This window comes from Phoenix dactylifera, unplaced genomic scaffold, assembly GCF_009389715.1.
Source record: "Phoenix dactylifera cultivar Barhee BC4 unplaced genomic scaffold, palm_55x_up_171113_PBpolish2nd_filt_p 000655F, whole genome shotgun sequence".
NCBI lineage: Eukaryota > Viridiplantae > Streptophyta > Magnoliopsida > Arecales > Arecaceae > Phoenix > Phoenix dactylifera.
In genome coordinates this window covers 102,412-123,741 of record NW_024068045.1, presented here as the reverse complement: position 1 = coordinate 123,741, position 21,330 = coordinate 102,412, and the positions used below count along the sequence as shown (strand labels likewise).

At 38.0% G+C, this 21,330-nt stretch overlaps 1 protein-coding gene across 1 annotated transcript; it reads left to right on the top strand.

Moving 5' to 3' along the window:
• The first annotated feature begins 2,751 nt into the window (after nt 1–2,751).
• LOC103721218 (pentatricopeptide repeat-containing protein At5g65560-like) lies at nt 2,752–13,087 on the top strand. Its single transcript, XM_039119886.1, has 4 exons — nt 2,752–3,997; nt 4,029–6,071; nt 6,177–6,273; nt 12,678–13,087. Exons 1-2 carry the CDS (start codon nt 3,142–3,144, stop codon nt 5,027–5,029), a joined length of 1,857 nt encoding a protein of 618 aa, XP_038975814.1. The 5' UTR covers nt 2,752–3,141; the 3' UTR covers nt 5,030–6,071; nt 6,177–6,273; nt 12,678–13,087.
• The last annotated feature ends 8,243 nt before the right edge of the window (nt 13,088–21,330 follow it).

Sequence of the window (21,330 nt, the reverse complement as noted above, 5' to 3'; positions counted from 1 at the left end):
CCTTTTTGGCTTTTTGAATGAAGCACTTGATTGAAGAATGCTAGGGCTTGCTTTTTCTTGAATGAACTTTGATTTGTTCGTAAAAGCTTGTTCCTTTGATGAATAGTGTCACTTTAAATACTTGCCCATCTCTATTGGTCACTTTCCATTGGTTAGATTTGAAAAACTATCCGTTACTAGCCGTTGGAAGGTCAAAAAGCAGTTCTGGAGAACTAGCCGTTATGCCTCTGCCCGTGCTGGGGTCGATCCAAACTTTTCTGGGGTCGACTCAACTTATTGTTCATCAGGCTTGGGGTCGACTCAACTTCCTCTGGGGTCGACCCAACTTTCTCTAGGGTCGACCCCTGCTACAGTGGGGTCGGCCTTCTCAGGAATCACAGAACCTTATATTTTCGGCTGTTTTCACTGGGGTCGACTCAAGCTTTCTTGGGGTCGACCCATGCTACAGTGGGGTCGACTCAAGTCCACTGGGGTCGACCCTCTCAGGGATTCAGAGACATAGTTTTGAACACATAACCTTTGGGTCAACTCATGTTCAGTTGGGATCGGCTCCATTGGGGTCGACTCAAGTGTTCCTGGGGTCGACTCTAGCTGGGGTCAGCTCAAGGAAGCTTGGGGTCGGCCCTCTCAGTAAATTTCAGAGACTTGTTTTCTTGAGGCTTCAAACTGGGGTCGGCTCAAGGATATATGGGGTCGACTCCACTTACTGTTCATCTAAGCCATTTTTGCAGGGGTGTGCCAGATGGTTCCATGGTGTGCCAAGGTCGACTCCACTTAGCTTGGGGTCGACTCAATCCATACTTTCCTGCATCTTAAGGTTAGACTAATTCATTTAATCAATGAAACATATTTCAAGCAATTTTGAGTGTATGCCACGGTAGAGCTACATACTCTTAACAATGAAAATTACTGTTTTGCCCTTAAGAGTATATTTCACTCGAAATCTTGCTGAATTAGATTAAGAATTCTCTATCCCTTTTTATTATAAATTTTATCTCGTTGTTAATCATTGGAAGACATCTTGATCTCATTCTCTTAATGTATCGAGGGTGTCGTATTCATTAGTGATGTATCACGTTAAATTGTATTATTAATTTGATATTTCTTAATGGTTGTGTTAATCATCGAAATAACACTATCATCCTCAGGGAGAAACTTTTTCTAAAGGGTTTCTCTTTCTTCTATAGCGAAAAATCATGGCACTGATAGTGGTATTAGCAATGGCAATGATGATGGCAAAAAGAAAGATAGTTGTGGGGTGGTTCTCTTATCCTTCCCTTTCTTTTCTTTTGGTTTATCATTAACTTAATTCAAGATAGTGGTAAGAAAATATTTGAATATTTTTTTTTGTTCTCCAATGATCAATTGGGCATAAACCTACAAAAAGATAAATGTTATCTGATTCTGCAAAATTGAAAAAGAATTTGAATTTTATTAAAAATGCCCCATTTTGGGTGCATTCAATATGCTGAAAAAATAATTTCGGAATATATCAAAATATCTTAATAAGTATCCGACTATGATGCAATGCCTAATCTCATACTTCATTATTTTGGACTTTTGGTTGTATATTTAGGGTTTTAAATGGTTGAGAATTTGGATGTAGGTCTAACATATGCACTAGTGCTTTGTGTTTGGGCAAAAGTATAGCAAAACCCAACTCAAGCATCACAATTTTTAATGGGATTTTCGATACACTAAATTCATAGGGAAAATCTATAATATTAGATTGTCATTGATGACATCTACCTTACAAATTTAGAACATTATAAGCTTCATCTTACAATCAAAAACAATCAAATCATGTGCAGTCTTAGGTCCATATAGAAATATTCCAATAGAATACAATCAAATTTGTTTATTATATTTTACTTTGAGAAAATCATGTGCAATCTTAGGGTTCTTGATTAAAATTTATAGCATAGGACAAATAACACAACTGAACCTATGCAGCAGCACCCCATAGTTTTGCTTCATGGATTACCATGGTAATTAAAATGAAAAATTATTAACCTAAATTTAAAATAGAAAGGGATATAATAGAAGCTATTACAACACTATTGTAAAATTAATCAATATCGAAACTATTTTTTGGTATGAAACATCCAAAATATTTCAATAATATACAAAATATATAATTATTAATTCTTCTTGCAATACAAAACCAGTAATACATCAAATATTTTTCTTATGAAAATATAAAATATTTGAACAATATAGAAAAATAATTATTAATTCTATTTGCAATACAAAACTAACTTATATATTGATTTATTAATTAATATATTTATCCTATTCATCTAAATTTTTTTATTTGGTTTAGGAGGATCGCTCTTCGGTGTGGACTACTTTAGCCACTACAGATAGACTTTAAGGTTTAGGAGCAAAATTCATAATATCATAAAGTCAATTTACGAGCTAAATTTTCGAAGATCATAACTTGATCAGATGACTTCCGATTGAAATGTTTTTTTTTTAAAAAAATAAAGCCAAGCCTTCTCCTTGATCCAAGAACTACTCCCTTTCTTCTCACCATCACATATGGCTTTGTTTCGATCTTGAGCCGATCATCCACTCCCTCTATGCCAAATACAGTCCCATCCTAACTCTTTGCATCACCTCCCAATCGGCCATCCTCACCACTAACCAAGGCCGAGACCAACGCCGGTGGAGGAGCAGTAGTCATTGTGGAGATCTTGCTGGTACTAATATGCTTTTGGGGACATTTCAATCATAGGCATCAGTAATCTATTGTTGTTTTATAGAAAAGATGATATGCACGGCCACGGCAAATGCTCTTGAAAATTACAAGTGTGGTATTTATACCATTTTATTGGTTTCGAATATTTTAGTTAATTCATTGCGTATGACCAAAAACTAGGATGATCATACAATCCCATATTTACCATAATTATATTTGTTGTAGCGGAACTAAATGGTCCTAATTGGAATAAATTGACCCTCCTCTCGTTCGGTTCGCCCTCTTCCTCGCTCCCCGAAGCCTAGAGCGATCGCTTCCGAGACACCACGATTTCCTTTCTATTTTTAGTGAAAGTTTCGGGAAAGACCACGTTCTCCTTTCCGCCGTCTCTCCGCTGCCACCTCACTCTTCTCCCCTCCACCGCGGCCAAATCTCATGAGATGATGAAACCCCCGTCGCCGTCTCCAATGGTGAGAGCCCTCCTCCCCTCCCCCCACTTTGCCCTCCTCCTCAAGATTCCAAACCCTTCTCTCCTCTCCTCCCTCTTCTCCTCCCTCGCCCACTCCCCGGAGCCTAACCCCTCCCTTCTCGTCGCCGAGGCGCACCGGATCCTCGCCGGCCCCCGGTGGCGCGATAGCCCCGAGCTCGCCCGCCTCGGCCCCGCCGACGTCGCCAAGGTCCTCCGCTCCCACCGCAACCCCCGCCGAGCCCTCCACTTCTTCCGCTGGTTCTCTCAGAGGCATTCCCACAAATGCAGCATCGACTGCTTCTTCGCGCTCCTTGACCGCCTCGTCGCCGCCCGCATGTTCTTGCCCGCCAACCGCGTCTCCGTCCAGATGGTCAGATCGTGCCAAAGCAAAGAAGAGATGATCCAGGCGATCGATTTCTTCAACGGTAAACGATTCAGATTCGATCTTTTTGGTTACAACGCGCTCTTGATCCAGCTGGGCAAGCTCGACATGGTCGGCGTCGCTCTGAATCTGTATCACCAGATGCTGGGCAGCGGTGTGGAGCCGAATTTGTTGACTTTCAATACTGTGATCAATATCTTGTGCAAGAATGGGAAGGTCAAGGAGGCGGGTTTGATTTTGAGTAGGATTTTACAGTGTGATCTGAAGCCTGATACATTTACTTTTACGTCATTAATTCTAGGTCATTGCAGGAGTCAAGACCTCGATTCGGCCTTTGGAGTGTTTGATTTGATGGTTAAGGAAGGATGCGAGCCAAACTCGGCGACATACTCCACTCTGATTAATGGGTTGTGCAATGAGGGAGGTTGGACGAGGCTCTGGGATTGATGAGAGAGATGGTGGACACAGGCATTGAGCCAACAGTGCATACTACACCATCCCAATTGTGGAGCTTTGCAGCTGTGGGCGCATGAGTGAGGCCTGTAATTTGGTTGTTGACATGAAGAAGAGGGGATGCCTGCTGAATGTTCAGACATACACTGCGCTAATCAGCGGGCTATGTCGATTGAATGGGCTTGAGATGGCAGTCGGGTTGTTTCACAAGATGGCGAGGGATGGTTTGGCAGCAAATACGGTGACCCATAATGCATTGATTAATGGTTTGTGGGATGCGGGAAGAATTGGAGACGCTCTAAAGGTTTTCGAGATGATGGAGAGACATGGTTGCCTGCCAAATTCACAAACTTTCAATGAGATGATAAGGGGCTTCTGTTTGATAGGTAGAGTGGAGAAGGCAATGATTCTCTTCCATAGGATGCTAACAGTAGGTCCTTCACCAAACCAGGTGACATATAATACAATCATAGATGGGTATTGCAAAATTGGTAATCTTAACAATGCTATTAGGATGCTGGATCATATGAAAGAGAATGGGCATGAGCCTGATGAATGGACTTACACTGAACTTGTTAATGGGTTTTGCAAAGGGGGAAAACTGGATATGGCACACAAAACATTTGAAGAAATGCTGGAGTGTGGCTTGAGCCCAAACGAGGTTTCATACACTGCATTAATAGATGGGTACTGCAAGGATGGGAAGCTTGATAATGCATTGGCCTTATTAAATAGGATGGAGAAAAGTAGTTGCAAACCAAATGTGCGTACTTATAATGCAATAATTAATGGCTTTTCCAGGAAAAATCAGCTTTCAGAAGCAGAGAAACTATTTAGCGAGATGGTCGAGCAAGGTTTGTTGCCCAATGTTGTCACTTACACAGCATTGATTGATGGGTTGTGTAAGAATGGTGCCACATTGCTTGCGCTGAAGATCATGGATGAAATGTTGAAGAGAAACTGCTCGCCCAATCTCCACACCTATAGTGCTCTTATTTGTGGGTGTGCCAAGAAGCAAGGCTGAGGAGGCTGGGGAAGATGTTCCTGGAAATGGAAGAGAAAGGGTTAGTTCCTGATCAGGTCACTTATACTTCTATGCTTGATGTTATTTATGTTAGGTAGGATGGATCTTGCCTTTTCACTTCTGAGAAGGATGGTGGTGCTGGATTAAGCCCAACTATCGGACTTATCGTTTCTGATGAAAGGATTGCAGAAGGAGCACCAGGTGATGGGACAGAAACTGCAGCTTTGCCGGATGCGGTCTCTAGTTGTAGCATGGATAAAAATGCTACAGAATTTTGAGATTATATCCTGTCTATTGATAAAATTATCAGAATATGGATGTGAGCTAAATATTGACATCTATAGAACTCTGGTGTGTGGATTATGCAGAGAAGGAAGGTGGTTCGAGGCATATCAATTAGCTAAAGGTATGAGCGACCAAGGATTATCTCCAGATGAAGAGATATATAATTCTTTAGTACTTGTAATTCAAATTATTTCAAAGTAGATCTTGCTTTAGAAACTTTGAAAACAATGACTGCACAAGGCTTCGAGCCTCATCTAACCGGTTACAGGGCACTGATATGTGCTTCTGCAAAATTGATAAGATGGGAGGCCCAAAATATTTTGAAAACATGCTTCTGCAGCACTGGAATCCTGATGAGATCGTATGGACCATCCTCATTGATGGGTTATTGAAGGATGGAAAGCCAGATCTGTGCATGAAATTTCTTCATATCATGGAAGCCAAGAATTATAAACCAACTTTCCAAACTTATGTTATCCTGGCAAGAGAAGTGTCCAAAGAGAGAAATGCATCGAGATGGGTTTAATTGGTGATGTACCAATGATCTGAGGATTATTTCCTAGCTTTTGATTTCCTCTGTTAAATGCTGAGGCATTGGAAATATGGAGGAATCAAGAGATGTGCATCTGCTAAGGGATGGAAGACCACGATTGCTGAGCCAACTTGTCATCAATGTCAGTCACGCTCTTTCTTTATTAAGGAAGCATACATTTTTTTCCAGCTGCAATCAGTTCAGATTTTTAACGTGTACTAACTGGTAAGCTGGAAGGGTATAAAAATTGTTAAGCTGTTCTCAGTTCTTATATATGTCTTTCTTTCCAAATTCAAACACAGCTGACAATCTATGGAATCCTTAATTCAGATACGAACGAGCTATTACCTATTTGGTCTTGAAATGCTTGAACAAGGGAAGCAGGAGTGAACTTTCAGTTTATTTACCACAAAATTAACATTTCAAGGTAGCACCTAACTCCACGTAAAGGACAAATTATACAATATGAGTTTTAGTTTACAGTTTTTTCTTTTTCTATTCTAATTTCTGGAGATGGACTATCTTTTTAGTTTCATGCCTTCTTTATTTATCCAGATATCTGCAAATATCAGCAATTTATTTTGTTCGAGAAACTGAAACTGTTTTTTTTTTTTTTTTTTTTTTTGAGTTCCAGTTTTTAATCAGTTGGAGATAACACAATCTTTCTTGTCATTTTGTTAGAGCAGACCTTCTATGCTTATGGATGTCAACTCAAATTTTGAACATGGACGCTAAAATCCTTTCCCAAGAAAATTGCTTGAAAAATTTTTGTAATAAATTTTTGATTCCTGAAAATTATATTTGCTCTGACATGGCTTTGCATGTAGTCACTTGCTAAAGACAGGCTACAGTTTGTTTAGATATGTGATATATAAATGAAATAATAGGCTTGACTAAGTCCACCCATCCTAGTTTCACAAAAAGGGCAAGTCCTGTAGCTGTTGCTTGCATCATCTCTGTCAACAAAGATAATGAACCAGGGTACAAAACGTGTGGAGAAGTGGGCTGGTATGTTCTTTATGAGAGAACAAATTGACGGAGTGAGTTGTTGATTTAAATAGAAAACAAATGAATATTCAAAGTTAAGCAACAATATGAAAATTCACGTTAAGTGACACCTCAAGCCAATTTAAGCAGCAAACAACAAAAATAAAAAACTTGCATGTAAGTCGATCTTGACCCACTTGTGACTTAATGACCTTAGTATGAGTTCAACATGAACTTAATATTTCATGCTTGGGTTAGATCATGTTGGGATTCAGTTAGGTTGGCTTGGATTTGGTTAGGTTTGCCAAGTTAAGGCATGAATTAACCTAAGCAAGCTGGTGAGAAGCTGGGGCTCACTGTATCTCTCACCACTGCAGATTGTTGGCTTAGGTAGGAAAATCCATCTACAGTTCAGGAAGTCCAGGGGTAAGAGCTTGAAGAAACCTAGAGATGGGGGGAAGAGAGGAAGGGAGAACTGAAGGGCATAGGGTGGGAGTAGAGATCTACCTAGAAGAAGGGCCAATTGGCGGTGTTCCACTGTGGACAAGAAGGCTGCAAAATTGGGGCAATGTGCTTGGAATGCTGGAGATGGTGGAGCATAATGAATAGTAAAGATTGGATGCTACTAGCAAACAGAGGGTAGGTGCTGAACATGAAAGTTGTGGGAAGATGGAGATGAGAAAAGAGGAGAGGGGAGTTGGACAATGATATTATAGAAGACTATCTGTCATGTATGAGAAAGAAGAGAAAAAGAGGATTAGTCTAGTGTTCTAGTTTTGGAAATATATTATTGGGTTTAGGTTGGGTAGGTTGCATTGAAGCCGAGCTGAACCAAAATTTTCAATTGGTCAAGAATTATTAACCCATGCCTTGGCCAAACTGGCAAAACCACTTGTGCAAGAAGTCTGCTTAAACATTTGGTTTTGGGCTTAGATTGGTTTAGGTTGGCCCACACAAGTTTACATCACACTCAACTATGATGTGTGTTTAAAGGATATTGATTGCTATGATTTGGGTACCAGATAAAATATCATTCCCCCAGCCTCCCCCCTCCAAAGAGAGAGAGAAAATCACCTTGACACAAATATTCTAAGAGAATTCTCCTATAATTTTTTTAACATTTTGACTAGATTACGAGCATTTCTTTTTTTCCCCCTCTTCCTATGAATATGGTTGTTACCATTGTGTTCTTGGTTCTTATGTTTCGTTGGGAGTGCCAAAATTACTGACAAGAGACTTAATTTTGGTCCTAATTGTATTAGTATGCAGAAGGTGGGTTTCTTTTAATTGAACACTTCAAGACCTTGAACTAAAAATCCTTTTCTTTCTCATGCTGAAGTCAATATAAGCTAAGAGGTAACTTCTCTAGCTTCTGTGGCATGAGTCCTCTTAAAGAGAAGGAATCCTTCAACACTACAAACGATTTCTAGGTCAATCTTTTTCTAAAACTACCGAATTAATTAATTATAATTCTTGGTTAAATTCTGAAGACAGTTTACTTCAATATTCTACTCCTTTTACTAGCTTGTCTATTATTTCTTCTCGCCCGCCCTGCCTCGTAAAAGCCCATATCATTTCCTTTTAAAACTCTAGATCAAAATTCCAACATTTTATCAGCCTCTATATCATTGAGGCGTTCCCTTGTTTATAAGTTCACTCTAACAATTAAAAAAACCTAATGGTTTCAGCTATAGATTCATGATATATTTTTTCTTATTTCTGAAACACGATTTCCTTTACAAATCAACGTCAACTGAATCAAACTAAGTTCTCAATCCCAAACTAGTTGGGTCGGATATGTGAATTCTTTTCCTCCATTCTGCTCTATTTAGGGCCACACTTTCTGAAATATGTAGTGATATCAGGTCCTTACTATTTTAGTTTCGTCTACTAAAACTATATCAACTTTAAATAGCATGTAGCAAGGAATATCATCCTGAATATATCTAGTAAGCTCCTCCATAACTAGCGCAAAAAGATAAGGCCTTAGAGCATATCCTTGGTATAAATCTGTGATTGAAAACACGCTACCACCAGTAGTTCTCATACTAATAATCAATTCATTGTATATATATATATATAATGCTTAATCATCTTAGTATAATTAATGGAACTTCTTCCTTTTCTAACATCAATCACAAGACTTCTCTAGGGACTCTATCATATGATCTCTAAATCAATAAAAATCATATAAAATTTATGTCTTTTCTATGTATTTTCTTTATAATCTCGAAGAAGCAAATAAGCTTCCATAGTCCAACCTTCTTGGCATTAAACGAAATTTGCTCTTTGATTTTTGTGAAAAGTATCATTTGGTTCATAAATCATGTCAAATGGCTTTGAAAGGAATTAAGCAGTATCCATTTTAAAGATTTTGTCTCTTGAGATGGTGAACCTCCTTATCAAAGTGGTGATGAAATTAAAGTGGAACAAGGAATTGTTCTTGCAAATAACCAAGCTGTGGAACCAAATAAAAATCAGGCTATGCCATTGTCTATAGCACAAAATAAGGGCGTGGATGCAAGGGGCGTAAGCAAATACTGTTGTATAAATGATTGATTTTTTTTGCGGCTGGAAGTATATGTGCTAAAGAGTACAATGGCCAAAAAGGAGATGACTAGTTGAGGAACTTGATGAATTAGAAGACTGGCTAATTATGGTTGGATGAACACTAATTGCTTTCTAATAACAAAGCAAGATTGACTGCATGTTATAATTTTCAATACATTATATATGTATACATAAAAAGATCAATGACTTGGCCTCTTATAGTTGATTATGGTTTGAGTGTAATAACCCTTTGTACTTGGACAAATATGTCTGTTTTGTGTAAGATTAAAATGTGGGCCTTCTCTCAATATGCCGAGTGCTGAATTATATTGAAATAAGTGATATACTTTGGAGTTTGAAAGACTTTTTCTACCGGTCTATTGGGATTTTAACAATAATTTTGGCACGAAGATAAAAATCGAATATTTGAACTAAAACTGAGAAACCAACTTTTAATTCTTAAGGAATTTGATTTTTTTATTATTTATTAAACACTTCTTTATTTACATGTAATGTTGACTTTTATATAATGATATTCGTGTAATAAATGTTGTCGCTAAGGGTCTCGTTGGTAATTTTTTTACATGCTATGTCACCACTTGCTCGACCTCCTTTCTCCAGCTGGCTTGCCTAGATGGCCTTAGGAACCAAGCTGCTTAGGGAATTGACCTACGTAGCTGAGCGACTCACTTGGCCCCACTTAGCTGGACTACCTTCCTATGGACCTATATATAGATGAAGGTGGGACTAGCTAAGGAGGTGCAAAGGAAGACAGGGAAGAGGAGAAGAAGATGGAGGGACGAGCATGGACAAGAGGCTGAGGAGTTTATTTTAGCATTTTAGGGTGGCTTTTTCCATATTCTTTTAAGGTAATGGTTTGTTAGCTATATTAATCATAAGTTTAGATTTACTTGTGTTCCGAAATTAAGTCAAATTAAGATTCTAGGGTTCGTTTTATGAAATTTATCAACCCACCTCTTGAAGTCAAATTAAGTTTGTCCTTGTAAACCTTACACTTAAGTTCCTTTAAACCCAGATATTCCTTTGAAACCATAAACTTAGTGACCTTTAAAATGGTCCTCGAAAACCTAAGACATTTTTTGTATTCTATGGTTTGGTACTAGTACGATACGATATGCTAGTACGCTAACGGTGCGATACTGACCAGTATGGCAAACCTTGCATTGTTGGCCTTTGTTTGGAACTTTTAGATAAGTATTCCATGTTATATTTGTGAATTCTTTCAAAATTGAATATTAATATCATACATAAAAGATATAGATGTGGACGACTTTTCAGGAAGTATTTTGGTCCTATTTGAACTATTGATGGGGATTCCTTGGGACCTCCTGTCTAGGTAGCACATGTGGCCTCATTCATATTCTAGATGAGGATTTACGTGGTCTCGAGGGTAAAAAGAATAAAATATGTCTTTCTTGGAAGAAAATGTGATTTATGTGAACAAATGCTAAGATCTTTTGAGGATTTTATCTAGCTCTTGTACGATAGCAAGGAGGATATATGTATGGCCTTGAGGGTAAAAAGAATAACATGACTTTGATTATAAGAAAATGTGATTTATGCGAACCATGTTGAGATCTTTCGAGAATTTTATCTAGCGTCCTTTGCAATAACAAGAAGATTTACTTGGACTCAAGGGCAAAAAGAATATATAGCTTTCCTAATAAGAAAATATGATTTATGTGAACCATGTTAAGGTATTCTTTCAATGCTTTTTATCTCTTTGAATAGATGAATTTCTGATTGGAAGTCTCTAATTTTCAATACTTCATTTTTATATAGTTTCAATTGACTTTATCTGAACATTTTCTATAAATTTGGTCTATGACGTGCATGCTAAACATTTGTTTCAATTTAGACTTAAGTTCCTTAGACTAAGATGAAGCTACTTATTGGGCTACATTGCACATTCCCATCTTTTTCAGCGAACTTTTAGTGTGATTGATGAGAATGGACTAGACGTAGGAAAAAAGAGGGATCAACAAAGAAACCAAGGTTTGCAATCTCTATACTGGATCCTGTATCGATACCATCGTGATATAGTGTCGGTAGTCCATCTTGATAGCATGATAGGCCACGAGTGTGATACTAACTTTTGAAATCTATTGTCTCCTATGCTTTTTTTATTAATTTTTATCCAAATATTCAATTTTTGATAAAATATATAATAAATATCAAAATATAAAAAAGTTATACCATTGCGTAGATTTGGTTAAAGTATATGACATATGATAAAATCATGCCAAAATACAAATTTTTTTCATGATTCTTCATTTTTTTCTCAATTTCTTTCTAATTATGGGATGTAATAGGAAAATAGAAAAGAGGGGAGAACCTAAATTAGACCTCCTGTTTACCCTTTCACTCTCTCCCTTTCTGCTCTCCTCCTCTCTTATCTTGAAAAGACATTAGACCTTTTCTTTTAATAATTGAGATCATGAACAGAACAGACCCTTACTAGGCCAAATTACTTGGAACCGAGTGGTTTCAGGTGGTTCGGCTTATTAAGGACCGGTTCCCACTAGTTCAGCACAAACCTATACCAAGACCATGCTGTCCTAGTTCGCAGGTCCATACAATATTGATCGACCATTGCGGTTTGGCTCGGTATGCATTAGTTGGTTCCAATAATTGGTCATAGGGGTTGTACTTATGGAGGAATATAATAAAGTGAAATGGTAATAAAATTCCTTCGAGAACCTGAGTTGAAGGTAAATGTTGTGCTGCAGCTCATGGTTCATGTTCATCATTGTGATTAAAAATTTTATGCATGTTTGGTTTCTGCATAGCGAGTAGTACTGCATGCATTATGTGTATATTCACTTGTTCGGTACATCTCAGCAGTTGTCTTTGCTGGAACTTTTGTACCATCATGGCCTATGGAAATACTGGTCCATATAGGCATGATTGCACTTAGGCTCCTCTATCTTGATGGAAAGATTGCGTATATGGTTTGGTTGATATTCTAATGGGTAATGCTATCTAACTCTTTAACTATTATGATGTTAAGTAATAAGCTCTATAAACTTATCTTCCATGAATTGTGGGTCGTAAAGCAGTAATTCTTAAATAAAGGGACACAAAAAGAGATCCGGAGAAAACTGCAAGAACCAATTCTTTCTGCTTCTCCCCTGTTTACCATACTTCCATTGTTACTTCTTAGTTTTAATTTTGTTACTCTTGTGCAAATATAATTTTAGAAAGTTCATAGTTTTGCATCAGTAATTAAGCATTATAAATCTATTTCCAAACAACTGACATAACTTCGTGCAGGATTAAATTGATGCAGCCTACGAAGGTATAAACAGGAGCAGCTTCAGCCTTTTTTGTAATTGAGATAGACATTTGACCAATTGTTGATGAAAGCACATTCTCTTTGGATAAACAAGACCCCAAAGGGCCTACACAATGAAGCAAATAAGAAGTCTGACAGGCATATACGAAACAATAGAAAGCAGCCAAGGGTAGTTAGTTGTACTCAAAAGTAGATTAGTAGGCTAATGAGCAACCTAGTTGACATTATGGTATCATCTTTTTTCCTTTTTCTTTTTATTTCATTTTTGATAGTTGAGAGTGATATCATATATCCCATTAATTGTAATTTGGTTTTCATTTTCTATCATTTAATTATTACTTTGAGATATGATCAAGTTTTAATATAATACATATAAAAATTATTTCAAGATTGTTTTCTTGTATCTAGCATTAGCATAGGGCTGTTAACGAGCCGAGCCGAGCCCGAGCCACCGCAGGCTCGGCTCGGCTCGTTCCATAAAATTCTAGTTCGGGCTCGGGCTCGGTACCAGAGCCCTGTACTAGGCTCGGGCTTGGTACCGGAGCCCTGTACTGGGCTTGGGCTCGCTTGGCACAGCCCAGCCCGGGCTCGTAAGGCTCGTTTGCCCGAGCCTGAGCCCGAGCCCGCCCCATCCCCATCCCCATTGTTTGTCAGAGGAGAGAAGAACGAAGGAAATAAATAAAGGAAGAAAGAAAGAAGAAGAAGAGAAGAAAGAAGGGGGCAGCCGCGAGCACTGCCGGGCACGGGCGTCAGCCGTGGGTCGGCCGTGGGCGAGGGAGTGAAAGCAGGGGGGTAGGGGGACCTCGACGCGGGAACGGCCGGATGGGGCGGCAGCGCTTGTTGCCTCCCCCGCCGGGGGGGGGGGGGGCGGAGAAGGGAGGGGAGGAGGCGGCGAGGTCAAAGTTGGATTATCGGTTAAGGTCGAAGAAAGCCCTTTCGGTGCCCCCTTAAGAGGCTTCTCGGAGAGTTGGGATTGGGTATACGGCGTCGTCATCGTCATTGTCCTCGTCGTCGTAGCCGTTGTCGAAGGGGAGGGGGCATCGCCTTCGGGCTTGGGGGCGAGCCGGCGAGGAGAACGGAGAAGAAACCGAGAACGGCGAGAAGAAAGGAGGGCCGGAGGGGTTGGGAATGTTCTGGAGAAACCGAGAAGAAAGGAGAAAGAAAATAAAAATGGGTTAACGGGTTGGGTTCAGGTTAACGGGTTGAGTCCGAACCCGAACCAATTCAATTCGATTTAAAGAAATTAAATGAATTTGGGTTAGCTCGGGTTGGGTCTGATCTAAATCCAACTGGGTTCAATTAGATTGAGATTTAAATTGATTGAGCCAAATAAAATTTAATTGGGTTGAGTCCAAATTTAATTGGGACCCAATTAAATTGTTAATTGGACTGAGCCCTCATTTAGGCTCGTTTGGGCTTGTGAGCTGCTTGAGCTCGGATTTAAACGGGCCTCATTTTGGGCTCGGGCTCGTTTGACTAACGAGCCGAGCTCGAGCCGGGCTTTTACCGAGCCGGGCCCGAGCCGAGCCCGAGCAGCTCGGCCCGTTGACAGCCCTACATTAGCATGCATGATTAATCATGATTATCCTTTATAACCTTTTTTTTTTAAAAAAAAAACTTAACTTACAACTTAGATGGTGATGAGCAGCACTACTCAAGTCTGAGATTGTATTAGATATATGTAATAATTTCAATCGTTAAATTGCACTTATGTGGGAATTTGTCAATCCACTTCTGTTGTGAATTTTGGTCTTTTTATCACTTTCAGAATTAAGCTAGAATTTTTTTTCAAAAGCATTGGGCTCTAAATGAAAATCAATGAGGTCCTCATAAAAAGAAATTCACATTATTGATTATAATATACAACATTTAAATTTGCTAAAAACTAAGAACTATTTGTTTTATAGGTTTCTAGTCTATGCAGATGCATACACAAAATGAACAATAACAATATAGCTTGCGAGCAAAAATGTATTATAGTTGTAAATTATGTCATCCAAAGTCCAAACTGTTAATTTTGATCTAAATATTTCAAAATTTACAATAACAAACTTCAGCTGATCTGGATTCTTCTAGTCTACAAATTTAATCAAAAAACATTATCATGTTGTTAAAATTGTCCATTTTGTATTTATTTGATATGTGGGTGGAAAATCCTAAAGATTGCATGAACTTAGTTTCTAGCCAATTGGGCTGTCACAGATCATGGTAAACAATGTGAGCTTTCATTTTCCTATAGGGTCATTATTGAATTTTATTTGAAAGCATTTAGGATCAAACACTCTCAAAAGCACTCTAATCCCTTCTCTCTGTCTCTGCGCGCGCGCGCATGGCCTTGTTGTTGTATATGTTCCCATGTTTTTTCACTCTTTATGGAAAATCTACCTGGACACAATAAAAATATTTTTCAAAGCTTTTCTTATCTCTAACACCTCTATAAATATGGGAATACACTTCATTTGCGGACATGATTATGTGCCTTGCTTAATTCTTTCCCCATTTTGCTATGGAAATTGGGTTCAGTCCTAGCACTTATTGAAAAGCAAAAGAGAAGATAAATCCAAACAATTTTTGTTCTTCCTTGAGCAATAGCCAGATCAGAAGTTCTGACTTGATTTTATTGTTTTGTTTTATCTTATCTGATACCGAAGGTTTGTGCTTTTAGAGGTGTATGACCTGGTGGATTCCTTCACTATTGCACTGACTTGCCTGGTGTTATTTCTTGTTGGAAGATCTGGGACTTAATTGACATGATTTCTGAACACTGGGAAACAGCCTTAACTATTCATGTGGGTCAGCAGGCTGATGTGGCAGTATGTTTTCGGCCAATGCTGGAAAGTATTGTTTCTCTACCACTTACCTGATCATACCACGAGAAAGTAAGCAAGGATATGGGGATTAGGAAATAGCCTGTCATGGTGCAGGAATGTGTCCTTTGAAGCTGGAACCTTTTGGACTGCAAGATTTACTTTGTAAAGATCTCTGTAAAAAGTTTTGGATAGGTAACAGCCACTTCAGCCATATTTAAAATTTAGCAGACAATTTAGTAATAATAAGCATAGATCCAATTTAGTAAACAATTGTAGCAGTATTTAAAATTTCTATTCACTGTTCCAGAATTTCAGTAAACAGTAACCTGCACAGATGTAAACAGTAGCTTTATTTTGATAAATTATCAGAAACGCTGCTTTCAATTTTCTATGCACATTAGTTTCTTGACTTAATTTCTGAAATCAATTTTTTTTAAAGAAGATTTTGAATCCTGATCATATCAGTTACTTTTTATAGTCTTCCAAATTACTTTCCTGGTCTTTATTGCTTATTACATTTGAAAGCTTTTTGAAACCAAAAAATATAAAAGCAATTAACTTAAATCTTTGAAACCTCTGCCCTCTTAATTTAAGCCTTTGTGTGCACATTAATTACAAGCTGTTAGAAGATGAGATAGAAACCTATTTGACATTGATGGTAAGTTATTAATTTGTCTTTTACTAAGAGAAATTAGATTTATTCTGGACATCAAAGCAAAATCAAAATTGATTTTTCCCCCCTAGATATGGCTACTTAGATGATTAAAATCTCATACCTGAAGACATCTGCATCTTTTTGTTTCTTTTAACACCAGTTGCAGAACCAAATAACCGCTCTAGACAATTTAGTGATCAAAATCCTTCTACACCATCTGATTCAAATACATATCAATTTCTTTCAAGTTATATTCCAGGAGATATCAAAATATTCTAAAGCCTTTAGTGAACTTAGTAGAAATGGCAGATCAAGCCTCTGTTGGTTTTGTAGCCATAAACCCCTCAATTAATCTTATCATTGTCTTCAATGTTTGGTGGGTTGATTCTGAGACATGTATGCGCTTTGATCGCTCTTGGTTCACCACATTTCAAGAATTTAGTGGAGAAAGTTCAACCCTTGTTAATGATTCTGTGGCACAAGTATTTGAGATATGTCAAGTAAATTCAAAGATGACTTAACATATGACCTAATCTTTCATATGTTGTACTTGCCTAGTATTCGAGGAAATTTTATCAGTCAATCTTTGTTATGTTGGAAGTGTGGTCTGTCTTAAAAGCTATTTGCATATTTAACACTAAGAATAGTTGAGAAATTATGGCTATTTTTTATTAATATAGTCATACACAATATAGGGCATGTGTCCGTCATAGAGCCAGAAAAATGTTCATGAGTACTATGAATGTTTATCTAAATGGGCGGGATGTCTTTCATGGAGAGGATTGGGTATATTTACTACTCAAATTTTATTCACAACCATAGATGAAATTGGGCATCACATCTATAAAGTTACCGCATTGGATAGTAATAGTGTAGAGTTCCTCCTTCATCAAGCTCAGATCTTACATTGACATCTGAGTGCACAATCTATAAGAGATAACCAGAAAAGAGTACTCAAGGATGCATCTCATAAAGCACCTAGAATAGAGGTGTGAATCAGGCACACGATCTTGCAAATGGCCCCTCAACTTGAAAAATAGGATATCTTGCTATATTTGAAGATCAATAAATATGGGGCCAAATTTGTGTTGACTATGGCACTCTAAATTTTTTTCTTGATAAGAAGCATAATTGTTTACTTGTTTCAAATACGAGCAAGGATCATGCTATCCAACATAGAAAACATCATAATAGCACAATGTCAATATTAGAATATTGGATATATTAAACTTGACCAAAAACTAACTTAAAAGGTTTTTAAAATAATTATTTTACAAAATTATGATAGTTAATAATTAATTATTTCAAAAAGAGTTTATATGAATAGTTTTCATAAAACGATATCTGACACGATCGAAGATTTTAATTAGTTATGAACTATAAAGCTAAAGGTTCGATAATGCTATACATCATGGTCATATAGAGATATTGGAATAATGGAGGACTGAATTAGAAGATGTAATTTGTATGGTAACAGTGAGAACAACTGGTCTCATCCTACTCAACAAAAGATTCGGTAATGTGATATAGGCTCTATATCTTGATGCTGGACTATATAGTTGTTGTGTGATTAGGATGACCTAAAAGGGCAAGTCTTTGTTCAGCAACTATCTAAGATTATTTCTGTTGTGGAGGGGGGAGGGGGCCTTGAATTTAGTCCCACATCGGCTAGTAGCGGAAAAGTTCTGTGCCTTAAATAGAGGGTGAAAATTCTTTCCTCTCAAGGGCCCTTCTGTGGGACAAAACCGTGAGGGCACCAGTCTCCACCCGTCAGCGTTGGACGTGCGGGCCGAAGCGCCCAAAGCGGACAATACCTCGGGAGGAACGCAGTCCTCTTTCTCTGCTAGCTTAATGTGGGCTATGCTGTTGTGTGAGGTTTCGGCCAAAGGCCGTCCCCGCAACAGATGGTGCGCCAGGTAGCGGCGCCTCCTCTCTCCATTGACTACCCCTCAGGTTGCCTGGGGGGCTGTCGTGGGTAAAATCCGACACAGGATCTTCCCGCTGGGGGGCTATGTTGTGAAGGGGGGAGGGGCCTTGAATTTAGTCCCACATCTGCTAGTAGCGGAAAGATTCTGTGCCTTAAATGGGGGGTGGAAATTCTTTCCTCTCGAGGGCCCTTTTGTGGGACAAAATCGTGAGGGCACCAGTCTCCCCCCGTCTGCGCTGGACGCGCGGGCCGGAGCGCCCAAAGCAGACAATACCTCGGGAGGAACGCAGTCCTCTTTCTCTGATAGCTTAATGTGGGCTATGCTGTTGTGTGAGGCTCCGGCCAAAGGCCGTCCCCACAACAATTTCAATAATGCATCTAGCATGTGCCATTTGTCTTTAGGTCAATTGGAATGAGATTTCAACCGGCTATCCTCTCACAAATTGGATCAAGTAAGTTTCTGATTTAATTGGAGAAGACCTTGAAGTAGAAAAATAGTTTGGATGTAGGGATTGGGCTAAATTGGGACCAGTAAGACAGAACCCAGGCTAACCATAGGCTACTTGGTTTGGATCTACGTTGAGGTAGCTAACTAGGGTAGGTGGCTGCCACCCTTGCCAAATTGTGGCACCCTAAGAGGGGCGTATCTAAAAGATGAAGGGTTTGCCCAAGGCCAGGACCCCTTCCTTCTAGGGCATTCCAAAATAGCATGTAACATGCACCCCTTTCGATAAGTGGGCGGCATCCCCAACACAGAGTCCAGCTAGAAACAAATTAAAAAAGCCCTTAATTTTGAGTTTCCATTTATCCAGACACTGATTATTTAGCCCAGGATCAGTAATATGATGGTGAGAAAACAAAGGAAAAATGTTTTCATATGATCAACAAAATGAACAAAATGCAAATCACTCATCAACTTCAAGACTTGACTAATTGACTATGCTTTTCTACTGAAACAAATTAATATCATGACATTTTACGAGAGGCAAATTTGATTTGTGACTTGTTTGATTGAAATCAAATATTATGAGCTCATTTACTTGCGCTCTCTTAGGCTCAGTTTGGGGAAGCTTTTGGAGGGCAAAAAATATTTTCTTACCCTCCAAAAGTACTTTTAGATGAAATAGGGGTATTTGGTAAAAAATTTCAGAAAGCTATTTTAGCTTTTTCAGAAAGCTAAAAACAACTTTTTTGGGAGAAGTTCCATTTTGGAGTTTTTCGAAAAAGCACTTTTAGGTCCGGTCAGAAAGCTGTTTTTTAACCAAAATATCTATGATAAAATATAACAATTACACAAAATATTCCTTTAATAATTGTTTAACCAATTTTATCACAAAGCTAAAAAATTTGTTATATTATGGATAATTAATATACGCTAATAATTATAATATTTTATATCTTTATTATTGTATTATATTATAAATATGATATGATATTATATTATATCATAATACATTGATATGTTATTAAATTATTATGCTATAGTATACAATATGATATTACTATATTATAATAATATTATATTACATTACAGTAATATTATACTATATTATATATTTATGTATTAATGCATATTATATTTTATTATGCTCTGTTGTATAATACTATGCAATGTCCTTTATGGTTATTTTGTTATACCAAAAGTATTTTCTCAGTTTATTTATCAAATACATGTTAAACTGGTATAACACTTAAGAAATGTAGTTACCAAACAACAAACAGCTTTTATACAAATTCTACTTGATAAAGCTCTACTTCCAAAAGCTCTACTTTTAAAAGCTTTACTGCCAACAGCTTTCCCAAATGAGGCCTTAGTCATCTTAGATGATATGCCCTGTTTCCTCATCCTAAACATAGGTGACATAATTTCAGGTCAAAAAAGAGGGCAAGCAACCTAGAAAAGAAAAAGCATGGGTAAAGAACTCGAAGTATCATTTGCTACAGGACAGCATGCCATTCCCATCCAAATAACTCCAAGACAAAAGGGAGCGCGATATGAAAGGGATTTCATCAAAGCCCAGAATTATTCCTTCTCAAACCCTTGACTTCGCTCCACCCATAACAGCACCACCTCACAAAGGATTGATTGGATATCATCAACAATATAATAAAGCCTACACAGATGAGTGAAGCTTCTGTCCAAAACCACACTGCCTTCTCTCTCTCTCTCTCTCTCTCTTATGTTTTGGTAAATGAATCCATCAAGCAGTTATGGAAAACAGCTACTTTGGATAAAGGTTTTGATGACGGTATTGTTCCATTATAAGGGACCTGAGTGAAACTGTTAAATATTATTGCTTTCAGAAACTGGCCGGGAGGGGCTACACTCCACCATCTACCATATACCCACCCAACCTCCGCCTATATCAGATCCCTCAGTCCTGGGTAAACCGATCCATAACTCAAGGACCTCCGTTTTACCCCATCTTACATGACTTCACATTGTTTCATTTTAAAACAATAACTATTACAACAGCAATTATGATAGTACTGCAACATGAACACAACAGCCTTATTATCTAAACCACTGTTCACCTAAAAAAAAAGTTATTTGTTTCATCGGGGACAAATTATTTTGGAAAATTTCAAAAAAAAATGAATTTTAACACATATTTTTATTAAGAGAATGACGTAAAAAAAAATAACGATCATTATTTATGTTGTAGCAGACTATTAAATTCTAACTCATATGTTTCCTGTTAATATATATAATACAATATGGAACTGTTATAGTGGTTATTATTCTAAATATCTGTTTGAGAAATTATTAGGTGGACCGGATCTATCATGGACCTAGGGTGAAATGAATTCACCTAATAAGTTCTCCTTGAAAGGTGCCACCCACAATCCACATCTTAGCACAGGTTGCATCTTGAGTGCATTCAAAATTGCCTTAAAATACCACATGGTTGAAGCCTTGGAGGTGCATTTCTAAACATCTGGACCTAAATATTATACTCAGATGTTTCCACCACCTTTCTCTTAGAAAACAGAAAAGGAGTGAAAAATTACAAAGTACTTCGACAACATAGATTTCTCTTTTAGATCTTCTCCAGAATATTTGGTCCCAAGATGCAGTAATGTGAAACAAAGACGCCATTAGAATAGCATGGTTCAGGCTAGATTATGAACAACCTTGTCCAAATTCCAGTTCGGCCTTGGTTTATTTTAGTCACTCAGTCAATCCAAGCCATTTTACTCCATTAACCAGGGAAAGAACCAAAAGGTGGAGAAATTAT

What these genes read in the sequence shown, in the direction of transcription:
- LOC103721218 (XM_039119886.1), top strand. Translation starts at nt 3,142, where the DNA reads ATGATGAAACCCCCGTCGCCGTCTCCAATGGTGAGAGCCCTCCTCCCC. An exon ending in TTGGACGAGGCTCTGGGATT is followed by an intron (nt 3,998 to 4,028) that starts GATGAGAGAGAT and finishes ACAGGCATTGAG; the next exon opens with CCAACAGTGCATACTACACC.